Here is a 25,881-nt window from a genome sequence, read left to right as displayed (position 1 = left end):
CTATCCCATTATTTAAGAAACAGTTAGACATGTACATGGATAGGACTGGTTTGGAGGGACGAGGACCAAGTGCAGGCAAGTGGGACTAGTGTAGCTGGGACATTGTTGGCTGGTGTGGATGAGTTGGGCTAAAGGGCCTGTTTCCAGACAGCATCACCCTATGACTCTATGACTCTAATCCCAGTGCCTCTGATATATTCCGTAACCAATGCCACCTTCCTGTATCCAATCATTCTGTCCATACTGGTGTTCCACCAGGTCGACAAATGGAGGAACAGCACCTCATATTTTGCTTGGGCAGCTTACAAACCAGCGGTATAAACGTTGATGTTAACTTCAAGTAACCCATGCATCCCCTCTCTCTCCATCCCTCCCCCACCCAAGTTGTACCAGCTTCAAAGTCATCTTGTCTTGTCTCATTGTCTGCAACTCGTTTTCACCTAGCACACAGCTAACAATGGCCTGTTTCCTTTATCATCACGACATTTTTGCATATGTTTCTTTCATTAATTCTATACCCCTTGGTTCCCTTTCCCTTGTCTCTCAGTCTGAAGAAGGGTCTCACCTATTCCTTTTGTCCAGAGATGCTGTCTGACCCGCTGAGTTACTCCAGCTTTTTGTGTCTATCTCCGGTTTAAAGTTCTTTCCTACACAACAAACTTCCCTGCTGATTTCTGAACAAGTGAAATAGACAATAGCCAACCTTTTACTCTGCTGCCACTCAGTGGAAACTACACAGCCTGCCTTTGTTTTTCTCATCATATTATTCACATGCTTCACTGCACCTTTGCACATCATACATTGAGAAACACCTCCAATCAACAGCCCAGTGACAGCTCTATATTACTTTTCACATTTATAACTCTGAAAATTGAGAAGCTTAGAAACATAGAAACATAGAAATTAGGTGCAGGAGTAGGCCATTCGGCCCTTCGAGCCTGCACCGCCATTCAATATGATCATGGCTGATCATCCAACTCGGTATCCCGTACCTGCCTTCTCTCCATACCCCCTGATCCCCTTAGCCACAAGGGCCACATCTAACTCCCTCTTAAATATAGCCAATGAACTGGCCTCAACTACCCTCTGTGGCAGTGAGTTCCAGAGATTCACCACTCTCTGTGTGAAAAAACTTCTTCTCATCTCGGTTTTAACGGATTTCCCCCTCATCCTTAAGCTGTGCCCCCTTGTCCTGGACTTCCCCAACATCGGGAGCAATCTTCCTGCATATAGCCATGTTCCAACCCCTTAAGAATTTTGTAAGTTTCTATAAGATCCCCTCTCAATCTTCTAAATTCTAGAGAGTATAAATTACTTCTATCCAGTAGATAATCCAAGTCTATAAGCGTTGATTTATGTATTCACTAACCCTGGAGTAAATGAATATATCCCCGTTGACCTGTGCAAAGATCAGTATTTGCTTTATGTAGCTTCACTTAAGTACTGACTGCGAACCGGGGTCGGGCGGTCAAGGGTGACAATGTACAAATGGGGCTACATCAGGGGTACAACAACCTGTGACTGTGGCACACAGACCCAGACAATGCAACACCTACTGCAATGCCCATTGCTGGATAATCCATGTACTACTGCAGACCATGCACTTAACACTCTGATAGCGCAACAATGTGTACAGCAGTGGCGAGCCACTATATTAGCACTAGGGCATGAAAGAAGAAGAGTTATAGTTATAATGTGAATGGCTGTGAGGGTCTAAGCTTGTTCTCAGCACCTTGACAACCTCATGGCCAGAACCCTCTCTCCTGCCTCACAGCTTTTGTTCCGTCTTCCTTTCTCTGCTTTTTGCTGGAGGATGCCTCGGATTATAAACTTCCACTTCTGCTGTTTTTCCCCATCCGTGTCCAGTCACAGAGTGATGTTTTAGTCTGTAGACACTGCCAAGTACCAAGAGCATGAGGCAACCAAGTTGGCTCAGCCACCGGTGGCTCACACAAAAATGTAAATGATATGTGAAAAATGCTTTAGGGAAGTGGCGATTCGTGGAGTAAAGCACACATGCAGCTTTCTTTGATCTAAATACATCAATGAATGATTTGCTATGGTTTGTGACATTGGCAGCCTTTTGGCATTGCCTCCTACATTAATGTAGTAATTCAATACAGCTCTGATGAGGAGCCCTGTTAACGGTTTGTTGAATTACAGTGCAGCTCAGATGTGCTTTATGCTCTGGAGAAATATGCATTACCTTGCTGTAACCAAGAATGTGATTCCATTTCTTCGTTCATTTGACAATGGATTCTGCAGCTGTTCAGGAATGGGAAGTCAAATTTCAGTATTCCACTGATTTATTCCGTTTCTGGACCGCAGTCCAAATGTATCAACAATCAGAATGCAGATTATAAAATGTACCGGTGCAATTAATCTTTCCTCTCTCCCGCTCTCAACATAGACTTCTGGAGGAACAGATTTATTGAAGTTAAATAACCCGACAAAGAAGAAACTGAAGTTTAATTACAGTCACTTGAGTTTTTCAACTTTAGCATTACATTGTTTGCACTGATTGAGTTGCCCAAGTACACCAAAGGCCATAATGAATCGTTAGATTTAGTCAATCGTGTAGAGACAATGTGCCTGACCTCCTGGGATCAGCTGGCCAGTATATTGATGGAGCCTGCGGATATGTCTGTGAGACTTGCCTCTTCCTCCTGGCTCCACAGCAAAATAAAGAGAAGCGGAGGAACTTAACCCATTCCTTGCTGAGAATCTGAGATTTAACCCCTCCCTTGCTGAATCAGGAATTTAACCCTCCCTTGCTGCAAATGAGTAATCTAACCCCTCCCGTGCTGGGAATATGAGGAATTTAACCCCTCCCTTGCTGAGAAACTGAGGAACTTAACCCCCTCCTTGCTGTGCCCTTCAATGACTGCCCTGAACATCTCATCCAAATGTGTGTTCTTTGTTGTGGACCTGTATGATAACATTTGGCTCGAGATTCTAGTTCACCACATTGCATAGATACGTATAGTTTCCAGAAATTCCTACACTCCGTTCAGTAGAAAGGTCCAGTCGATTTTCCCAACAATTAATTGTCGCTGAGACCAGCATTTAAAAAAAAAAAAAAAAGGTTTTTGTTCCAGCTCTCCACATTGTCTTATATGACTTCTTTTTGTGACTGACCAACATGTAACATATTAATAGACACAAACTGGTGGAGTAACTCAGCGGAACAGGCAGCATCTCTGGAGAGACGGAATGGGTGACGTTTTGGGTCTAGACCCTTCTTCAGACTCGACCCGAAACGTCACCCATTCGTACTATCCAAAGATGCCGACTGTCCCGCTGAGTTACTCCAACATTTTGTGTCTATCTTCGGTGTAAACTAGCATCTGCAGTTCCTTCCTACACGTGACATCCTGTGTCCAACTCAATGTAAAACATTCCACTGCTACTTTGAACCCTTTGGAACAGCTCTTCCCACAAAGGCATTGCAGGGGCATGCTTGTGGGGACTCATGGGCATGGATGGCAGGATCCTTGTGGCAACATCTAAGCTGCACAGATGCATCTATGTCCTGGTCTGGGATATTTATGTGGACAGGAATGGAGAATTAACACCATATTATCTAAACGGTGGCCGATTGGGAAAGGGGGAGATGCAGCGAGACCTGGGTGTCATGGTACACCAGTCATTGAAGGTAGGCATGCAGGTGCAGCAGGCAGTAAAGAAAGCGAATGGCATGTTGGCTTTCATAGCAAGAGGATTTGAGTATAGGAGCAGGGAGGTTCTACTGCAGTTGTATAGGGTCTTGGTGAGACCACACCTGGAGTATTGCGTGCAGTTTTGGTCTCCAAATCTGAGGAAGGACATTATTGCCATAGAGGGAGTGCAGAGAAGGTTCACCAGACTGATTCCTGGGATGTCAGGACTGTCTTATGAAGAAAGACTGGATAGACTTGGTTTATACTCTCTAGAGTTTAGGAGATTGAGAGGGGATCTTATAGAAACTTACAAAATTCTTAAGGGGTTGGACAGGCTAGATGCAGGAAGATTGTTTCCGATGTTGGGGAAGTCCAGGACAAGGGGTCACAGCTTAAGGATAAGGGGGAAATCCTTTAGAACCGAGATGAGAAGAACTTTTTTCACACAGAGAGTGGTGAATCTCTGGAACTCTCTGCCACAGAGGGTAGTCGAGGCCAGTTCATTGGCTATATTTAAGAGGGAGTTAGATGTGGCCCTTGTGGCCAAGGGGATCAGAGGGTATGGAGAAAAGGCAGGTACGGGATACTGAGTTGGATGATCAGCCATGATCATATTAAATGGCGGTGCAGGCTCGAAGGGCCGAATGGCCTACTCCTGCACCTAATTTCTATGTTTCTATGTTTCTAAAACTGCAGATGTGTATAACCCGAGGTGAAATCAGAAAATGCTGGACACATTCAGCAGGTTGGGCAGCAGATATTGCCTTTAGATACTAAATACAACATTTTCTTTTCCACAGCTTAATGCATCTCTGTTTTCTCTGAATGGTTATCACACATCCGTTGTAACAGATTTAAGGTAAAGTGGAACAAAATATTCTGCAACTGATTACTGGGATTTTATTGTGGTTTAGGTTTAAGTGTATTATTAGCAGGCCAGGTCAGGAGGAGTCCCCCCCCCCCACCGCCAAGGGTACCATGTAATCCCGTGCTACCTGCTCCATGGTCGGATAGTCGGTGACTAAACCGTCTCCACCACCTGGTTTGCCAGGTGAGGAGGGGGCTGTGGACCCCCAGCAGAACCAAAAACAAGATCTGTCAAAGGGCAGATGAGTTTCTAGCGAGCCAACGGCCATCCACACTTCAGTAGAGGTTGCGATCACTGTCGTACATAGCATTGTAAGGAATGATGATGAAGCACACACACCAAAATCCTGTACCTCCAGCAGCGGAAGTCCGCATGAACTGGAGGACAGAGATGTGTGGTGCGTCCATCACCGTTCCGCTTGGAAACTGGCACCACTGCGTCACTAATGTTTTCAATGATGATGAATGAATTAGAAGATGGACACAAAAAGCTGGAGTAACTCAACGGGATAGGCAGCATCTCCGGAGAGAAGGAATGGGTGACGTTCTGGGTCGAGACCCTTCTTCAGACTGGTTAGGGATAAGGGAAACGAGAGTCATAGATTTATATATAGAGAGGTGTGGGGAGATAAAGAACAATGAATGAAAGATATGCAAAAAAAAAAACAATGATAAAGGAAACGGGTCATTGTTAGTTGTTTGCAGGGTGAAAATGAGAAGATAGTGTGATTTGGGTCGGAGAGGGATAGATAGAGAGGGAATGCCGGGGCTACCTGAAGTGAGAGAAATCGATATTCATACCACTGTGTTGTAATTGTCGTGTGTGCTGAGGTACAGTGAAAAGCTTTGTATAGCACGCTGCAAACAGATCAGATATCCCATATGTGGTCGGGAATTTTGAAAATTACAATGAAGATGAGTTGGTTATAATCTGGTTAACCCTAGAGCTCACATACTGATCAAGCATGATGGGACAAATGGCCAACATAGAATGTTAGGACGGTAATAGATAGATGTGTCAATGCATTTAGCTTTCACAGCACCGCTTAATTAGAATAGCTAAAACTAATACACTCTGCTGAAAATGCAAGCTTCCTTATCTATTGAGGAGGATAGTTATTTGCAGTTCTGTCTAGGTTCTTACCTGTTGCAGCCATGAGATTACAGCTGCTCTCTGTCACTGCGTTTAGCAGGCAAGTCTCCTGAAAAGTTAACGAACGGCCTTTTTTAATAGTTAGACCCCATCGGTTCTCCCTACAGGGACTGGCATCTATGGTATCTGTTTGTTGGAGGCATGGGAGAGAGATTTTCAAAACAACGGGAAAAGTAAAGTTAAAGTTAGCTCTAGGGAAAGACAAAGATGAAAGGTTACAGCGACGTTGATCAATGGTGATTTACTTCCAATCCACATGTAACCATTGTGTCATGAGAAGTTAAAAATGCTGTAGGTGCTATGACTCTTGGAAACATTTTGGGTTCTCTCAAAGTGTTTACTAGTGCGCACTTTTAAGGCCTCAATAAACCGACTAGATCACCACTGATCTATGAGCTGTTTTATTTTGTGTCCGTGCCTATTTGAGTAAAACCAGATATAGCGTACGGGTATTGCACAAAATAGCACAAAATTCCCTCCCATACCACATATAAATACAATTAGTTCAAATTCGTTCGAAGTTAGAGTAAAATGGAAGATACAGAGTGCAGAATATAGTTCTCAGCATTGTAGCACGTCAGTTTCATAGACAAAGTTCAGTGTCCGCAATGGGGTAGAGGGACTAGTGTAGATGGGGCCTGTCGGTTGGCGTGAGTTGAAGGGCCTGTTTCCATGCTGTATGACTCTGACTCTATGACTCCATGAGGTAAAAGCATGAGTATCTTGATGATTTATTTCTGAAACTGATGACCGTATAACATGTTACTTGCAGCGCGGCTGCATTAGTAAACTGATGACCATATATTGTGTTACTTACAGCGAGTCTGCTGCCACTGTGTCTGTCCTGAACATGTTTGTACTCTCATCGAATGTGACTGCCCATGAGGTGTGGAGCAGTGTGCAGAACTACATGTGGACTTGTGGCCGATACAACGCCGCCAGCTGCCAGTTTCTGCCAAGTCCAAGACTATCGTACAAAGGTAAAGCCGACATTCCACACAACAGCAGAACTGCTGAATTATTGTCAATGCTGTTAATGTTACACTTGATGCAAACAAATGCTTCATATAGTGGAGATCGACCATGATATGTAGGAACCATCTGTTGCCCAATACAAAGTCACTCCTCATTGAGTCGTGCAGTGTGGAAACAGGCTCTTCGACCCAACCTGCCCAACACCGGCCAAAATGTCCCATCTATACTAGTCCCACCTGCTTGCGTTTGGCCCATATTTCTCTAAACTGTCCTATCCATGTACCTGTCCAAATGTTTCTTAATCATTGTGATAGTACCTACTTCAACTACCTCCTCCGGCACCTCGTTCCATACACCCACCACCCTTTGTATAAAAAAAGTTACCCCTCATGTTTCTATTACATCTTTCCTCCCTCACCTTAAACCGACAGTGCATTGAGAAAGTATTCAGACCCCTTCACTTTTTCCGCATTTTGTTACATTACACCTTATTCTAAAATTGGTTACAGTCATTTTTTTTATCATCAATCTACCTGATAATATAAAAGCGAAAACAGGTGTTTAGTAATTATTGCAAAATAATTAAAAATAAATATCTGAAATATCACATTGACGCAAGTATTCAGACCCTTTGCTGTGACTCTCAAAATTGAGCTATGGTGCATCGTGTTTCCATTGATTATCCTTGAGATGTTTCTACAACTTGATAGGAGTCTACAAGTGGGAAATTAAATTGATTGTACATGGTTTGGAAAGGCACACACCTGTCTATATAAGGTCCCACAGTTGACAGTGCATGTCAGAGCAAAAAAACAAGCCATGAAGATGAAGGAATTGTCTGTAGACCTCCGAGACAGGATTGTGTTGAGACACAGATCGGTTGTAGGGTATAAAACATTTTTTGGAGCATTGCAGGTCCGGAAGAGCACAGTGGCCTCCGTCATTCATAAATAGAACTTTGAAACCACCAGGACTCTTCATAGAGCCTGGCCAAACTGAGAAATCGGGGGAGAAGGACCTTAGGATAGAGACTTACTAACATATTCAGGGAGGTGAGCAAGAACCTGATGGTCACTCTGACAGAGCTCCAGAGTTCCTCCGTGGAGATGGGAGAAACTTCCAGAAGGACAACTATATCTGCAGCACTCCACCAATCAGGCCTTTATTGTAGAGTGGCCAGACAGAAACCACTCCTCAGTTAAAGGCACATGACAGCCCGCTTGGAGTTTGCCAAAAGGCACCTAAACAAAATTCCCTGGTCTGATGAAACCAAGATTGAACCGTTTGGCCTGAATGCCAAGTGTCACGTCTGGAGGAAAACAGACACCGCTCATCACCTGGCCAATACCATATTGGTGGCCGGTTGGGAAAGGGGGAGATGCAGCGAGACCTGGGTGTCATGGTACACCAGTCATTGAAGGTAGGCATGCAGGTGCAGCAGGCAGTAAAGAAAGCGAATGGCATGTTGGCTTTCATAGCAAGAGGATTTGAGTATAGGAGCAGGGAGGTTCTACTGCAGTTGTATAGGGTCTTGGTGAGACCACACCTGGAGTATTGCGTGCAGTTTTGGTCTCCAAATGTGAGGAAGGACATTATTGCCATAGAGGGAGTGCAGAGAAGGTTCACCAGACTGATTCCTGGGATGTCAGGACTGTCTTATGAAGAAAGACTGGATAGACTTGGTTTATACTCTCTAGAGTTTAGGAGATTGAGAGGGGATCTTATAGAAACTTACAAAATTCTTAAGGGGTTGGACAGGCTAGATGCAGGAAGATTGTTCCCGATGTTGGGGAAGTCCAGGACAAGGGGTCACAGCTTAAGGATAAGGGGGAAATCCTTTAAAACCGAGATGAGGAGAACTTTTTTCACACAGAGAGTGGTGAATCTCTGGAACTCTCTGCCACAGAGGGTAGTTGAGGCCAGTTCATTGGCTATATTTAAGAGGGAGTTAGATGTGGCCCTTGTGGCCAAGGGGATCAGAGGGTATGGAGAGAAGGCAGGTACGGGATACTGAGTTGGATGATCAGCCATGATCATATTAAATGGCGGTGCAGGCTCGAAGGGCCGAATGGCCTACTCCTGCACCTAATTTCTATGTTTCTATGTTTCTATGTTTCTATATCTACGGTGAAGCATTGTGGTGGCAGCATCATGCTGTAGGGATGTTTTTCAGCGGTAGGAACTGGGAGACCAGTCAGGTTCGAGGTAAAGATGAACGGAGCAAAGTATAGAGAGATCCTTGATGAAAACCTGCTCCAGAGCGTTCAGGACCTCAGACTGGGGCAGACGTTCACCTTCCAACAGGACAACGACCTAAAGCTCACGTCCAAGACAACGCAGGAGTGGCTTTGTGACAAGTCTGTGAATGTCCGTAAGTGGCCCGGCCAGAGCCCGGACTTGCACCCGATCGAACATCTCTGGAGGGACCTGGAAATAACTGTGCATCAACACACCCCATCCAACCTGAGAGAGCTTGAGAGGATCTGTAGAGAAGAATGGGATAAATTACCCAAATACAGGAGTGCCAAGCTTGTAGCGTGATACCCAAGAAGACTTGAGGTTGTAATCACTGCCAAAGGTGCCTCAATAAAGTACTGAGTAAAGGGTCTGAATACTTATGTAAATGTGATATTTCAGTTATTTATTTTTAATTATTTTGTAAAAATTTCTAAACACCTGTTTTCACTTTTTTTATTGTGGGCTATTGTGTGTAGATTGATGATAAAAAAAAAAGAATTTAATCCATTTTAGAATAAGGCTGTAACGTAACAAAATGTGGAAAAAGTGAAGGGGTCTGAATACTTTCTGAATGCACTGTATGTCCTCTGGTTTTGACCCTCCCACTCCGGGCAAAAGACTCTGTGCATTTACCTGATCTATTCCCCTCATGATTTTGTACACCTCTATAAGATTGGCCCCTCTTCCTCCTGCACTAAGGAATAGTCCAAGCCTGCTCAACCTAACTAGCCACTCCTATTCAATTCAATTCAACTTTAATGTCATTGCACAGATACAAGTTTGGGTACAACGGAATGCAGTTTAGCGTCAGTCCGTAGTAATAGTGCAATATAGAAATAAAAATACAGAATAATCAAACAATGGGGACGGAGAGATTGGAGAAATCTATCGGCGGGACTCCGAGTTCAGCAATGTGATAGTGTTGTTGTAGAAGCTGTTCCTCATCCTACTAGTACGAGACCTGAGGCTCCTGTACCGCCTCCCTGATGGGAGGAGGGCAAACAGTCCATGGTTGGGGTGTGAGGGGTCTTTGATGATCTTCCCGGCCCGTCTCAGACACCGTTTTCGGTGGAGGGCATCCATGGCAGGGAGCGGGGCACCGATGATGTACTGAGCGGTTTTCACCACCCGTTGTAGTGCCTTCCTGTCCGCTACGGTGCAACTGCTGTACCATACCGTGAAGCAGGTGGTCAGGATGCTTTCGATGGTACAGCGGTAAAAGTTGGTCAGGATCTGGGGGGACAGGTGAGCTTTCTTGAGCCTCCTCAGGAAGTAAAGGCGCTGCTGTGCCTTTTTGATCAGCTTGGAGGTGTTGAGGGACCAGGACAGATCCTCCGAGATGTGTACCCCGAGGAATTTGTAGTTGGAGACGCGCTCCACCTCAGTCCCGTTTATATGGATGGGGGTATGTCTGCCCCCTCTGATCTTCCTGAAGTCAACAATAATTTCCTTCGTCTTCTTGGAGTTGAGGACGAGGTTATTGTTGGCACACCAGGTTGTCAGGTGCTGGACCTCATCCCTGTAGGCTGACTCGTCGTTGTCACTGATCAGTCCTACCACCATGGTGTCGTCGGCAAATTTAATGATGGCATTGGAGCCATTCTTAGGGATGCAGTCATGGGTGAAGAGGGAGTAGAGGAGAGGGCTGAGCACACAGCCCTGTGGCACGCCTGTGTTCAATGTTATAGTGGAGGAGGTGAGGTTGTTGACCCTAACAGACTGTGGTCTGTTGGTGAGGAAATCCAGTGTCCAATTGCAGAGGGAGGTGGAGATGCCAAGTCCGCTGTTACTCTATCCTGAATTATGCATTTACTCGGTCGCAGAGCAGGAAAGTTGCAGATGCATCAACCAGTTCAAAAACTTCCACTGGGGAAATATTGTTTGTTGTTGCAAAAATATTGTGAGTTTTTTTTTTACTTGCAGGATAAATATTTAAAAGGATTTGTAACTATATGGCAGAGCTGAATGAGAATACAGTTGAACTATTTTCGAGCAGTAGGGTCATGGCAGCAAATCATGACTCCAATGGAATTCACAAATAGATCTCAGAAACTTTGCTATTGTTTGCCAAATTGGTGTGGTCTAGCGTGCGTGTTTGGCGAAATAACGGCTTTTCTTTTCCACACAGCCGCCAAGTTGTGCAGCTTTAAAGTTCCTGAATGTGACAACATCACAGCCGAGTGCAACGACTTCAATGGAGTGGCAGCCTGTCGCTGTAAGGACGGCTACTTCAAATACAGTGCTGTGGATCATTCATGTAGAGGTGAGCAATCCCATTACCATTCCCATTCCCAACTCCCTGCTGAGGCTCTATAAGGTGCTGGCCAGAATACATTTGGAGTATTGTGAGCAATTTTGGGCACCATATTGGATGATGTGCTGGCGTTGGAGAGGATCCAGAGGAGGTTTACGAGAATGATCCCAGGAATGAGTGGGTTAACATATGATGAGCATTTGTCGGCACTGGGCCTGTACTCGCTGGAGTTTAGACGAATGAGGGGGGGCCTCATTGAAACTTACCGTATAGTGAAAGGCATGGATAGATTGTGGAGAGGATGTTTCCACTAATGGGAGAGTCTAGGACTAGAAGCCTCAGGTTTAAAGGATGTTCCTTTAGGAAGGCGAAGAGGAGGAATTTCTTTAGTCAGAGGGTGGTGAATCTGTGGAATTCTTTGCTGCAGAAGACTGTAGAGGCCAAGTCAATGGATATTTTTAAGGCAGAGATAGATAGATTCTTAACTAGTATGGGTGATGGGGTTATGGGGAGAAGGCAGAAGAATGGGGGTTGAGAAGGAGAGATAGATCAGCCATGATTGAATGGCGGAGTAGACTTCAGTTTCCTCCCACACTCCAAAGACGTGCAGGTTTGTAGGTTAATTGGCTTGGTGTAATGTAAATTGTCCCTAGTGTGTGTAGGATAGTGTTAATGTGCGGGGATCGCTGGTCGGTGCGGACTCGGTGAGCCTGTTTCCGCGCTGTATCTCTAAGCTAAACTAAACTAATGCAGACCTTCAGGCTTTGGAAGCGAATGCCTGTGAGGAGCAATGGAGGAAGGAAGGAAGGAAGGGCCCTTCCCAGCGGCTCATACAAAAAGTGAAAAGGCTCATAGGCAGGTTTCCTTCCTGGTTCCTGAGGTTAAAAATAGTGCAGAGTGCGATGGGGCTTTGGACACAAGGACGTTAAGAAGCAGGCCCGGGTGATACAGGCAGCCCCTCGAGCCTGTGACATTGTTCTCTCAGATCACGCTGAACCAGTCCGAGCTTCACTTCCATACCCACTCCCTCTCCACAACCCCTTCACCCATGAGTAGTTTGAACGCCTCTGACAATCTCCAACTTGAATGTAATCAGCTCGCAGGGGTTGAAAAATCCAACTTGGACGATTATCAAACGATGGAGTAAGTTTAGGATTAGGAACTGCCTGGTTCTGGCTCAGTTTAGTTTAATTTAATTGTCATGTGTATTGAAGTAAAGAGGTTGCTTGCTATCCTGTCAGCGGAAAGACTATATGTGATCCCACTCAAGCTGTCCACAGTACACAGATGCAGGGTAAAGGGAATAACGTTTAGTGCAAGATAAAGATCAGTAAATAGACACAAAATGCTGGAGTAACTCAGCGGGACAGGTCACATCTCTGTAGAGAAGGAATGGGTGACGTTTTGGGTCGAAACCTTTCTTCAGAAAATGAAACATCACCCATTCCTTCTCTCCAGAGATGCGGCCTGTCCCGCTGAGTTACTCCAGTTTTGGGGCAATCTTCTGTGTAAACCACCATCTGCAGTTCCTTCCTAACACATAATAGGGAATTGAAGAATACAGTTGAACAGAGGGATCTGGGTATAACCGTGCATAGTTCCTTGAAGGTGGAATCTCATATAGATAGGGTGGTAAAGAAAGCTTTTGGTATGCTAGCCTTTATAAATCAGAGCATTGGGTATAGAAGCTGGGATGTAATGTTAAAATTGTACAAGGCATTGGTGAGACCAAATCTGGAGTATGGTGTACAATTTTGGTCGCCCAATTATAGGAAGGATGTCAACAAAATAGAGAGAGTACAGAGGAGATTTACTAGAATGTTGCCTGGGTTTCAACAACTAAGTTACAGAGATAGGTTGAATAAGTTAGGTCTTTATTCTCTGGAGTGCAGAAGGTTAAGGGGGGACCTGATAGAGGTCTTTAAAATGATGAGAGGGATAGACAGAGTTGATGTGGACAAGCTTTTCCCTTTGAGAATAGGGAAGATTCAAACAAGAGGACATGACTTCAGAATTAAGGGACAGAAGTTTAGGGGTAATATGAGGGGGAACTTCTTTACTCAGAGAGTGGTAGCGGTGTGGAATGAGCTTCCAGTGGAAGTGGTGGAGGCAGGTTCATTGGTATCATTTAAAAATAAATTGGATAGGCATATGGATGAGAAGGGAATGGAGGGTTATGGTATGAGTGCAGGCAGGTGGGACTAAGGGGAAAAAAAAAGTTGTTCGGTACGGAAGGACTTGTAGGGCCGAGATGGCCTGTTTCCGTGCTGTAATTGTTATATGGTTATATGGTTATAAAGTCCTGTAAATTCAGTTAGTCCCCACTAGGGGAAGCATCCGTACTGTTAACCTTCCTCAGAACATTATGTTTCAGTGGGATCTCGTCTCATTGTCCTTCACTCCAACAAATCCAGGCTCAATCCATTCAACCTTTCATCATATGTCAATCCTTCAGGAAAGTAATTAATCTGTAGGACCATTTCCTGCAACACGTCCTTACACTTGGAGACTCAGCCATTGTGGTATTGTAGGTTCCAGTCTCTCCTGCATCCTGTAAAGTTCCATCAGAGCTTTCCCGCATGTATGTTACCTGGCCTTGCAATAGCACATGTTTCTCAGCGTTCCTTGCTGCACCTGGATGCCCACCTGTGGCATCCAAATCCCCCTGTGCTGCACTCTCACTGCATTTAACCAATCTGCGTTAGACTTTACTTTAGACTTTAGAGATACAGCGAGGAAGCAAGCACTTTGGCCCACTGTGTCCACACTGGGCATGTCCCATGCCTGACCACAGTGAGGAGCTGTACTTGTGCCAGGTGTACTGGGCGTGGACCACACCTGAGAAGGTACATGGTGTGGAGCTGTACCTGTGCGAGCTGAGAGTGAACTGCCCCATTTGATCATCCGCACCCAGTGTTGAGACGCATTCCCTTTGTTGTACCCAGTGTTTTCTTTGTCGATAAGAAGGAGCGGGCATCAATTAAAAATGATGCAACATTCATCAACAGTTTTTTCCATCAATGCACCCAATAGTGGGGGGTTAACTTGCAAAATAATAACTGAACTCAAAGCCCAAACATTAATTGTTCTGTTTCATTCATGATGTTATCCATTAACCAAGCACTATTAATAACCATACCTGTGCCAGTTTGTACCATCCCAAGGGAGCACCGATTTTGCCCATCCCTTCACACCTTTTCTAAGACCTAAAGTTAACCACTTTTCTCCCTTTCCAGTTCTGATTATAGGCAATAAAGTATCATTCATCATTCATTCATGCATTCATGCATTCATTCATTCATGCATTCATTCATTCATGCATTCATACATGCATTCATTCATTCATGCATTCATTCAGGCCCCAGTTCTGTTGCTACTCTCTCCACAGTTACTGCCTGCCCTGCTGAATGTTTGATCTAGCATTTTCGGTTCTTATTTCAGATTTTCAGCATCTGCAGGGTGTTTCTGATTTTCATTACAACATGCTGTGGATAGCACGATTCGAAATGAGAACAAATCTGCTGTATTTGAGGTTTTACTCAATTATTTCACAGCGCCGTAGCTCACGATGGCAGGCAAGGGGATGTAAATGTGACTGCTTCTGGAGGTGCAGTGACCACATACAACCGCTGCACATATGATGATGATTATTAAACATGATGATTATTAGAAATAAAAGGCTGAAAGCACTCAGCAGATCAGGAAACCATAATAGAAACATAGACAATAGGTGCAGGAGTAGGTCATTTGGCCCTTCGAGCCAGCGCCGCCATTCAATATGATCATGGCTGATCATCCAGAATCAGTACTCCGTTCCTGCCTTCTCCCCATATCCCTTGATTCTGTTACCACAAAGAGGTAAATGTAACTTTCTCTTGAATATATCCAGTGAATTGGCCTCCACTGCCTTCCACAGATTCACAACTCTCTGGGTGAAAACGTTTTTCTTCATCCCCGTCCTAAATGGCCTACCCCTTATTTTTAAACTGTGCCCCTGGTTCTGGACCCCCATCATCGGGAACACTTTTCCTACAATTAGAGCAGCTTTATAAAACTTTGGTGAGTCCGCATTTGGTGTATTGTGTGGCGTTGTGGCTGCCCCATCACAGGAAGGATGTGGGGGCTTTGGAGAAGGTGCAGAGGTTTACCAGAATGATACCTGGATTAGGGGTATTTGCCATGAGGAGAGGTCAGATAGACACTGATTGCTTTCCCTGAAGCATTCTAGGTTGAGGGGAGACCTGATACATAAAAGTACGAGTGGCATAGATAAGGTAAACAGTCAGAACCTTTCTCGCCAGGGTAAAAACGGCAAAGACTACTGTAGTGGCTATTTGGCTTGTTGTTTTGTGTGTCGTTAATTATGGCATGTGTCTTTAAATTTTAGACTGCCCGCTATATTGTGGGTGGGATTTATGATGTGCTTTAGGGTGTGTTTGGAGCTAAGTTTCTTGTGCAGAAACGTAGTTTTTAGGACCAGCATGGGGAAGGGTCACACTTTGACCATGTGAAGCGTAATGGAGACCATGCGAAGCGTAACACTAGGTTTAAGGTGAGAGGGGGAAAATTTGAAGGAGATGTGTGGGGCACGTTTTTACACAGTGAGTGGTGGGTGCCAGATATGTGTTGCCGGGGTGGTGGTGGAGGCAGATATGATACTGGTGACTAAGATGCATTTGGATAGGCACATGGATATGCATGGAATGGAGGGATATGGATCATGTGCAGGCAGAGGAGATTAGTTTAACTTGGCATCAAGTTTGGCACAGACATTGTGGGCTGAAGGGCCTGTTCCTGATTTTCATTGTTATTGTACATTCTATCCACCGCTCCTGTAAATCTCCCTGACAACACACAGGGGAGGGGTCATTGCCCTGACAACACACAGGGGAGGGGTCATTGTCCTGACAACACACGGGGGAGGGGTCATTGCCCTGACAACACACGGGGAGGGGTCATTGTCCTGACAACACACGGGGGAGGGGTTCACTGTCCGGGGAACATATGGGGATATCCTGCTGACTGTTCACTACCCTGCTGACCAAGTGAGGTAACTTGTTGTGCTTTCCTCTTCTTCCTACAGCTTGTGACGATGGGTACAAGTTACAGAATGGAACCTGTGCACCGTGAGTATCATAAACATTGCGCTAAAGTTAATAAATCTGTGAATGTCTGGGACAAACGTACTGATGTCTCTCTTCTCCTTGTATTCAACAGTTGTCTGTTCGGCTTTGGTGGATTCAACTGCAGAAATCGTAAGTTGACAAATTTCATTCAACATTGTGTGGAAAGTGAAAATAGGCACAAAGTGCTGTAGTAACTCAGCAGGTCGGGCAGCATCTCTGGACAACATGGATGGATGACGTTTCAGATGGGGAATCTTCTTCAGACTCACTGAGTTGCTCCAGCACTTTGTGTCTTTTTAAAAATAAACAGCACCTGCAGTTCCCTTTGTCCATATGTAATGTGAAACTTGCTTACTGTGTTTGAGCTGCATCCACAGCAGGCTGTATATCGAGGAGGAACAGGGTGTGTACAAATAGGGCGGCACTATGGCACAGTGGTGGAGTTGCTGCCTCACAGCGCCAGAGACCCGGGTTCGATCCTGACTGTGGGTGCTGCCTGGGTAGAGTTTGTACATTCTCCCTGTGGGTTTCCTCCCACACTCCAAAGACGTGCAAATTTGTAGGTCAATGGGCTCCTGTAAATTGTCCCCAGGATAGAACTAGTGTACGGGATGATCGTTAGTTGGCGTGGACTCGGGTGGGCTGAAGGGCGTGTTTCCACGCTGTATCTCTGAACTAAACTAAACAAATGCTGGTGTATCTGTGAATCACGCCTATATGATTCACAAAGACACACACTCTCTTTGACCCCCACGTCCCCTCACTTTCCATTGTATTTACCAGCAGTTGGGGAGCCCAGTTAAAATTTGTGATGTGCGGAAGGTTTAAAGTGAAAAGAAAGTTGAAGGAGTGACTACAGATTGTGCTGTTATGGAACAGCGTTTGTACAAAGCTTACTGCTACCTATTTCAATGACCTGATCTTTCATAGATGCTGCTCTAATCAATGTTCTGACTACATTGTGCCGAGCACCATGAATAGTTGAATACAGACACAAAATGTTTCAGTAACTCAGCGGGACAGGGAACGTCTCTGGAGAGAAGGAATGGGTGACGTTTCGGGTCAAGATCCTTCTTCAGACTGAATAGCTGAACGGTGTTCCTGCTGCCCATTGACTTTGGTCAAAATAAGTCGAGGCAAAATGGAAAGATCCATTCAATCAGGGATTTGGCCTGCTGATCCTGACAAAGTCTAGTTTCTGTGTCTGTTAGCTTGAGGAGAGGATAGGGCAAAGTCTGGGAATCTCTCCCAGTAAGCCTGGGTCTCAGTCACTCCTGTTTTGAGTCCAAACCATTACATGGATCCCATGCATCTCAATCTTCTGGATTAACCTACCATAGGGGACTTTATCAAATGCCTTTCTAAAATTCCTGTAGACAACATCCACTGCTCTCTCATCAATTATAAGTTCATAAGTCATAGAAGCAGAATTGGGCCAATCGGCCCATAGAGTCTACCGTGCCATTCAATCATGGCTGATCTATCTTTCCTTCTCAACCCCATTCACCTGAATGAAATAATGAAAATTATAACGTGCTGAGTTCCTCCAGCACTTTGTGTCTTCAGCTTGTTGTAAAGCACCTCCGAGGGACTTCCAAGTCCCACCACAAGAGGGAGCCTGAGTCCCAGGTCCAAAGTTGAATGTACACAAAATTGCTGGAGAAACTGAGCGGGTGCAGCAGCATCTATGGAGCGAGGGAAATAGGCGACGTTTCGGGCTGAAACCCTTCTTCAGACCCTTCTTCTGAAGAAGGGTTTCGGCCCGAAACGTTGCCTATTTCCTTCGCTCCATAGATGCTGCTGCACCCGCTGAGTTTCTCCAGCAATTTTGTGTACCTTCGATCTTCCAGCATCTGCAGTTCCTTCTTGAACTCCAAAGTTGAATGTTGCTTGGACACAAAGTGCTGGAGCAACTCAGTGGGTCAGGCAGCATCTGTGGAGAGAATGGACTGGCGACGTTTCGGGTCGGGACCCTTCTTCAGACTCTTGTTCTGGTCATTCTAGGTTTGGACGCTGGTTCCACAAATCAACTTTAAGGGAAAGGAGTAATTCAGATACACTTTGATATGAATTTTAAACTAATTTCTCCCTAAATAGTCATTCGTAAACACATCTGCCTGTAAATGTATCCACTGTGGTTAATTACAGCAAGCTGGGCTTCAATAGTAGAGCGTGACTCTGTTTCTGAGCTTCCTGCCGCATAATCTCAGGGAGGAAGTTTGCAGTAGACCATGCTCATGTCCACATAGTATGTGGTTAACATCTCAAGAGGGATTTCTGTTTGGGCGCCAGAAACCCGGGTTCAATCCTGACCACGGGTGCTGTCTGTGTGGAGTTTGTACGCTCTCCCCGTGACTGCGTGGGGTTTCTCTGGGTTTAGTTTAGAGATACATTGTGTAAACAGGCCCTTTGGCCCACCATGTCTGCACAGACAGCGATCCCCGTACACTAATACTATTCTACACACTAGGGACAATTTACAATTTTTACCGAAGCCAATTAACCTACAAACCTGTACATCTTTGTAGCGTGGGAGGAAACCGGAGCACTCGGAGAAACCCACGCAGGTCACGGGGTGAACATACAAACTCCATACAGACCAGCATCTCTGGTCAGGATTAAACCCTAATGCACCACTGTGCTGCCCATGATGCTCCAGTTTCCTCCCACATCTCAAAGACATGTGGCCTTGTAGGTTCATTGGCTTCTGTTAATTGTCCCTAGTGTCTAGGATAGAACGAGGGTGTGGAGGTACACAAAAATGCTGGAGAAACTCTGCGGGTGCAACAGCATCTATGGAGCAAAGGAAATAGGCAGCGTTTCGGGCCGAAACCCTTCTTCAGACAACATAGTATGTGGAGATCACAGGTCGGCATGGACTAGATAGGCTGAAGGGTCTGTTTCCATGCTGTATCTCAAGTCTAAAGTAAAATGTGTAAGAAATCCCTGCCTGGACATTATTGATCATTGGGTATTGTTTGCCCAGAAGCACCAGCTGTGGAGGATGCGTTTTCACCTATGAGTGCAATTTGGATTCTGTGCTACTTTACCTTGTTTGGTAAATCAATGGAGAGTTTGTTCTGTGTGCGATCCTGTCAAATCACACTGGGAGTCGCCACCTTGCAACGTCCAAGTCCCTGAAAAGTCCGATCTCGGGGATAGGGACTGTGGGCAGTCAGCTTATCCATGCACCTTATGATATTATGCTGACCTCTGTCAGGCCACACACAATCCTAGCCCAGGATTCTCTGTGCAAACAAAATATGTACAAAGAAACTACAGATGCTGGTTTAAAGTGAAGATAGACAGAAAACGCTGGAATAACTCAGCGGGTCAGACAGCATCTCTGGAGAAAAGGAATAGGTGGCTTTTCGGGTCGAGACTCTTCTTCAGACTGAAGATGGTTGAGGGAGGGTCTTGACCCATAATGTCATCTATTCCTTTTCTCCAGAGATTGGTTCGAACATATTTTTGGACAATTTCACTATTTACTGCAGGTGATCCAATTGTCTCTCCACAATATATGCAACACATGTTTTTAGTTTAGTTTAATGAATGGGGAGGATCAGGATTATCTCTTGTGTGTGGATGGGTCGGAGCTATGAAGAGGGGTGTTTAGTTTAGTTTGGAGATACAGCATGGAAACAGGTCCTTCAGCCCACTGAGTCCTTGCCGACCAGCGATCCCCATACACTATCTCACACATTGGGGCCAATTTACAATTATACCAAGCCAATGAACCTACAAACCTGTACGTCTTTGGAGTGTGGGAGGAAACTGGAGATCCTGGAGAAAACCCACGCAGATCACGGGGAGAACGTACAAACAAGCACCCCGTAGTCAGGGTTGAACCCGGGTCTCTACCGAAAAGAGTGGAAGTTAATTCCTGGACAATACAGAGGATTAAAGGCGATGGTGAACTGCAGAGGTTCCTGTGCCTGATGCAAGTGTTCCAGGGCCTGCAGTGAACCAGCAGAACACGATGCTAACTGCTCGGGGTGTGTTTACTCTAAGTACCGTTTGTCTCCCTTCCTTGCAGCCTACAAGCTGCTGACGGTGGTGATTGCCGCGGCTGGAGGAGGGGTACTGCTGGTTCTGGGCCTGGCGCTCACCATCACGTGCTACAGGTGTGTGCAGGCGGTCAACACGGCTCCAGGCATGTTCACATGAACACAAAACAGCTGCAATCCCATCCAACTCGATCCATTAGCGCAAGGTGCCCACTGCAGAGTATTGAATCAGAGGAGCTAGGCTCATGCCAACATTGATAAGCAGAGGGGGCTTGGAGTCCAAGTCCATAACTTCCTGTGAGTGATGTCACAAGTAGATAGAGTGGCTCAATGGGTACTTTATTGTCACATGTAGCGAGGTATGGTGAAATTAATCTTTGTCTACAGTTCACTACAAGTTTCACCATACAGAAACACTTGGATACATCTTAGATAAGCATCACGGTATATGTATAGAAACAGTACACTGAGGCAGTACAGAGTCACCAGATTTGGCACAGTTTTCAAGTCCCAGTTTTCAAGTTCCAGTGCAGGGTTCTTGACCTGACCATGAATGTGTAATATAGGTCAGGGCATTGACAACAAGAGTTAGGAAGGCATGATGCAGCTTTATAGGACTTTGGTTTGGCCACATTTGGAGTATCGTGTGCAATACTGGTCGCCCATTACAGGAAGGGTGTGATGGCCTTGGAGAGGGTGCAGAGGAGGTTTACCAGAATGATGCCTGGATTAGAGGGTCTCAGCTACAGGGACAGGTTGGGCAGACTTGAATTATTTTCTCTGGAACGCCAGAGATTGAGGGGAGATTTTATAGGTATAAAAAATGATGAGAGGCATAGATAGGATAGACAGTCAGAACCTTTTTTCTCCAGAGTGCAAATGTCAAAAACAAGAGGATATATCCTCCCTTACAACAGTGACAATGCGTCATGACTACTTTTATGTGTCTATGGAAGGTAAAACCATGACTAGGGCAAAAATAGTGCAAATCAATCAAATCTACCACCATTGAATCTCCGACATCTCGATTTGTTTGAAGCCACTGTGCTATTTCTGTTTTCTCTTTTTTGCAGGAAAGACAAAAATGATATCAGCAAACTGATCTTCAAAGGTGGTGATTTCCAGCGGTCCCCCTATACCGAGGTTCCCAAAAACCCCCGGATCTCGGTGGAATGGGGCAGAGAGACGATAGAGATGCAGGAGAATGGCAGCACCAAAAACCTGCTGCAGATGACGGACGTATACTACTCGGTAGGTGGCAAGGCCAGTTGTAGGTGTGGTCCACGGGCATCTTGTGTATGAAGGTCAAGCTGGACCTCTGGTCCACAGGGAAACAAACCCTTCACGTCACCCAGCAGCGGAACTCGCTATCAAAACATGGAGGGGACCGGGGGACACAGTTTTTAGGTGGCCACGCGCGCATGCGCACACACATACGCACGAGACTTCAGAGGCTCAATCCAGCGCTAAATGCAGCTCAACTGCCTGTCTCACCAGGTTAACTCCAGCCCTGCCTGGACTGACGGGACACCAGCGCTGCTTCTCCGCGCTGGCCATATTTCCCGCAAGTCCAGGAAGGCTGTAGGCTCACCTGGCGGGACAGGCAGAGTTAGCTGGGTTTAGCGCTGTTTCTCTGCGCTGGCTGTGGGCCTGGAGGCACCGCGCCCATCTGATTCACGACCAAAGATCCTATAGCGGAGGGTCTTTGCTGCCGACCTCTCTGGCCACCCGCGGGGTGGGGGTACTCGGGTGGGGACGGGGCAGCGCCGGAGAGCGTGCCGGGATCGATCCTGGCTGCGGATGAGGCGCAGGTCTGTGCCATGTCTCCCTCCTCCAATCATCGCACTCTATCCTCAGTCCCCCCCCACTCCTCCCTCCTCCAATCATCATCCTGAATCATGTTCCGCCCCCATTGCCTGCTGACTGACGTCTCTCTTGTCCAATCGGCGCCCTCGATCATCAGTCCCACCCCCCACTGTCTCGCGGAAAGCGGAGATTTCACTGGGTATTAAAATCCGGATTACAAAAACTTGCGGGGAATGTCCCCCACCTCTCAAAACATGGAGGGGACACGTCCCCTCTGCCCCCCCCCCCCCCCCCCCCCCCGGTTTTCCGCCCCTGATGCCACCTCTCCTTGTCGACCATGATGCCCCATCCAAGCTCGTCCAATTTACTACTACTTCCTGGTTGTTGTGGACCTTTCACATTGTAACAGATCGTGGTGAAATAATCCTGCTACCTCGGCAAAATTACGCTGAAACAATAATAATCCCTCCTTAACCCGCTTCTCACTCTTTCCCTTTGACAGCCTGGCCTGAGGTGTTCAGATGTGGACAGGAACGGTCTGCATCCTTACAGCGGTGTCCCGGGATCGCGGTATTCTTGCATCTACACCGGACAGTACAACCCGTCCTTCAGTAGCGACGAGTCACGGAGACGGGACTACTTCTAGCCAGGTTCAGGCACACTTTTACGTTTGTTTGTCGAAACAAAGTTGGGACCTCCGAGTCAGAATGAGCGGGAATCTCTGGAATTAAAAGCTTGATTCTGAACGTTGATGGCCAATGATCCGTAGAATGTGAATGAGCATGTTTGTAGCATGTCCCACCACAAGGACATGGTCTACCCTGAGATGGACCAGTGATGGGATTGAGATCACCAGCTGCACGGAACAGCTTGCTGACAGAGATGCTGCCTGTCCCGCTGAGTTACTCCGGCAATTTGTGTCTATCTTCTGTGCAGATCATCCTACACAGCTTGCTCATCGATGGGCTATGGACACTGTGCCTTTTGAAACTGATGTTTCTTGTTTTTTAATAACATGAACAGTCAGAGTATTTTCACACTGATCAAATGGTAATGTTGCACAGGTCTGAGAGCCACAAAGTGATGAACTTGTGCCACCTCTAGCCTGTTGCGGAAACATTGTGTGGATGTACCGTGTGGAGAATTGTACCCTGTCACGATGTGAGTTCAGCACCAGATAACTCAGCATTCTCGGCCAATTCTGTACCCCTTCCTACTCTTCTGGGAGACCTATTCTTTTGTCATTCCTTCTTCAGCCACACAATGCATCTTCCAGCAGCTCAAGATGAGTGAAAGTGGGAATTTATGCTACGTTATTGTGGGAGCTGTGAAGAGAGAGGTTTAGTTTATTTTCTGTTTAGCTCAGAGATACAGTGGGGGAACAGGCCCTTCGGCCCACCGAGTCCACGCCGACCATTGATCACCCATACACTCTTTCCATGTTATTCCCAGTTTCACATCCTAGGGGCAATTTACAGAAGCCAATTAACCTACAAACCTGCAATCTTTGTGATGTGGGAGGAAACTGGAGCAGCTGGATGAATGTGCAAACTCCGTACAGGCTGATTAGATGGCATTATTTTCAGAGCTTCCAGTATCATCTCTTTATCCCTCTCAATACAAACGATGAAATTGGTGGACTTCTTCTGCGAGACCCAAGAGATTTCTCTCTCTCTCTGTCTATGTGCAACTTAAGACTGCTGCAATTTGTTCTCATGGTTCCCTATTTATACAATGATGTTGTGTGGCCTGCTGCGTTTTCCTATCCGTGCGCGGGATGTTTAATGAATCTTTCAACTCAGGGGCAGCTTCATTCCCAAGATTTTGAAGAACAAGAAATATTTTCGGAAGAGGAAATGGTCTTTAAGCCAAATATGGGATGTCTATTTTAATAATTAATCTAAATATAAGTTATGAGGCTCAAGTAGTCATCAAGTTACTCTATTTCTGCTTCAGAAAGTATTTATATTATTTTAAACTTAAATCTATGCCAGCGAATCTTCCGTACAATGCAACCTCCACACAGCACAGATAACTTTAGTGATCACCGCATCATCAACAACACTCATCGAGTGGGACTGACATTTACCTAACTTCCATCTGAAGGGAATGTTGGAAAACTCATGTTGTATTGAAAACGACAATATAACAATGCACGTTATGTTGAGGCCGCATTGTATTCAAGAAAAAAGCTCAATAGGCAATTTCTGATTAAATTTGTGTTTTTTAAAGTTTGTTCTTCTGTTTATAGTGTTTTGAGAACCAACAGGTGCAAAGTGAAATAGAGTCAGCTGCAACTTAAGGTTAAAATCTACCAACATAATTTAGAAAATGACTTTTCTCACTGGAGATAAGTATTAGAATCATAGAATTGTATAGCATGGTAACAGGCTCTTCGACCCAACACATCCATTCCGACAAGGATGGCCCTGTCCATTTGCCTGCAATTGACCCATATCCCTCTAAACCTTTCCCAGCATGTACCTGTCCAAGTGTCTTTTAAATGTTGTTGTTAGTGTACTGGCCTGAACTACTTCCTCTAACAGCTCATTTAATTAACCCACCACCTTCTGATTTTGGTCTGAATTGTGTAATGGCCTTGGTAACTTAAACCCTTTAAGCCTTCAACATAGAATAGAATGCATAGAATGCCTTTTATTGTCATTCAAACAGCTTGGTTTGAACAAAATTGCATTTTCTACTGTCTGAACATTACAAAAAAACCCAAGACCCACACTTAACACAATTTACACAGACATCCATCACAGTGAATCTCCAACATCTCCTCACTGTGATGGAAGACAAAATCTTATCTCTTCCCTTTGTTCTTCACCCGCGGTCCAGCAGTCCAACTCCAATGTCGAGGCGACTGGGGCTCCCGATGTTAAAGGCCCCGGCGGGCGATGGTAAGTCCCGCGGCTGTTAAGCCGCGCTGGGCGATGTTAGGCCCCGCTCCGGGTCATTTCACCCCGGGATGCCAGCGGGAGAAGTAAATGTTGTTTGTTACTAACGATTGTTTTAGTTTTAGTTGGTTTATTGGCACATGTACAGAGATACAGTGAATGGCTTTTGTTGCCTGCCCACCAGTCAGTGGAATAACTACATGATTACAATCGAGCAGTCCATAGTGCAGAGACACACGATAAAAGGAATAACATTTATTGCAAGATAAAGTCTAGTAAAGTCTGATTAAAGATAGTCCAAAGGTCTCCAATAATGTAGATGGGAGGTCAAGATCACTCTCGTTAATGAAAGGATGGTTCAGGCAACTGATCTAAATGTGAACCCATTCACTTCATCCCAACTTGAGAAGTTCTCTAGTACAATTTTTAAAATGAACATTATTTGTCAAATCCCCTTTATTTATACGTGCTTTAAAGTTATCCAAAAATCCAACAGAAGACCAATATATCAATTATATTATCTCATTCCCTGCAATGAAAACATATGGAGTATGATTTCCCACTCAAGAATCATAATTGCCCAGCGGCAGAGAGCTCCACAGTGCCGGAGACCTGGGTTCGATACTGTCTGTGCGGAGTTTCCTCGTGACCTGCGTGAGTTTTCTCCGAGATCTTCAGTTTCCCCCCAACACTCCAAAGACATATAGGTTTGTAGGTTAATTGGCCTGGTATGAAATGTAAAATTGTCCCTGGTGTGTGTAGGATAGTGTTAATGTGCGGGGATCGCTGGTCGGCGCAGACTCGGTGGGCCGTAGCGCATGTTTCCATGCTGTATCTCCAAACTAAACTAAACTAAATCCATGGTGGACACACTTTAGACTGTTATACAA

General features: G+C 45.5%; 1 protein-coding gene across 1 annotated transcript in view; it reads left to right on the top strand.

Moving 5' to 3' along the window:
* The window catches only part of heg1 (heart development protein with EGF-like domains 1), a 62,368-nt gene extending 36,785 nt beyond the window's left edge, over nucleotides 1-25,583 (top strand). Inside the window, exons 6-13 of the mRNA XM_055637710.1 lie at nucleotides 4,460-4,518; nucleotides 6,499-6,659; nucleotides 11,021-11,155; nucleotides 16,230-16,272; nucleotides 16,364-16,401; nucleotides 20,312-20,399; nucleotides 21,356-21,533; nucleotides 22,591-25,583. Coding sequence (XP_055493685.1) covers nucleotides 4,460-4,518; nucleotides 6,499-6,659; nucleotides 11,021-11,155; nucleotides 16,230-16,272; nucleotides 16,364-16,401; nucleotides 20,312-20,399; nucleotides 21,356-21,533; nucleotides 22,591-22,734 — 846 coding nt within the window. The 3' untranslated portion in view covers nucleotides 22,735-25,583. The remainder of the gene's footprint in view (nucleotides 1-4,459; nucleotides 4,519-6,498; nucleotides 6,660-11,020; nucleotides 11,156-16,229; nucleotides 16,273-16,363; nucleotides 16,402-20,311; nucleotides 20,400-21,355; nucleotides 21,534-22,590) is intronic.
* The last annotated feature ends 298 nt before the right edge of the window (nucleotides 25,584-25,881 follow it).

The sequence above is a fragment of the Leucoraja erinacea genome, chromosome 7 (assembly GCF_028641065.1).
Source record: "Leucoraja erinacea ecotype New England chromosome 7, Leri_hhj_1, whole genome shotgun sequence".
Taxonomy (NCBI): Eukaryota; Metazoa; Chordata; class Chondrichthyes; order Rajiformes; family Rajidae; genus Leucoraja; species Leucoraja erinaceus.
Note: the sequence above shows the minus strand (reverse complement) of the source record. Positions and strands in the feature narration are given on the sequence as shown.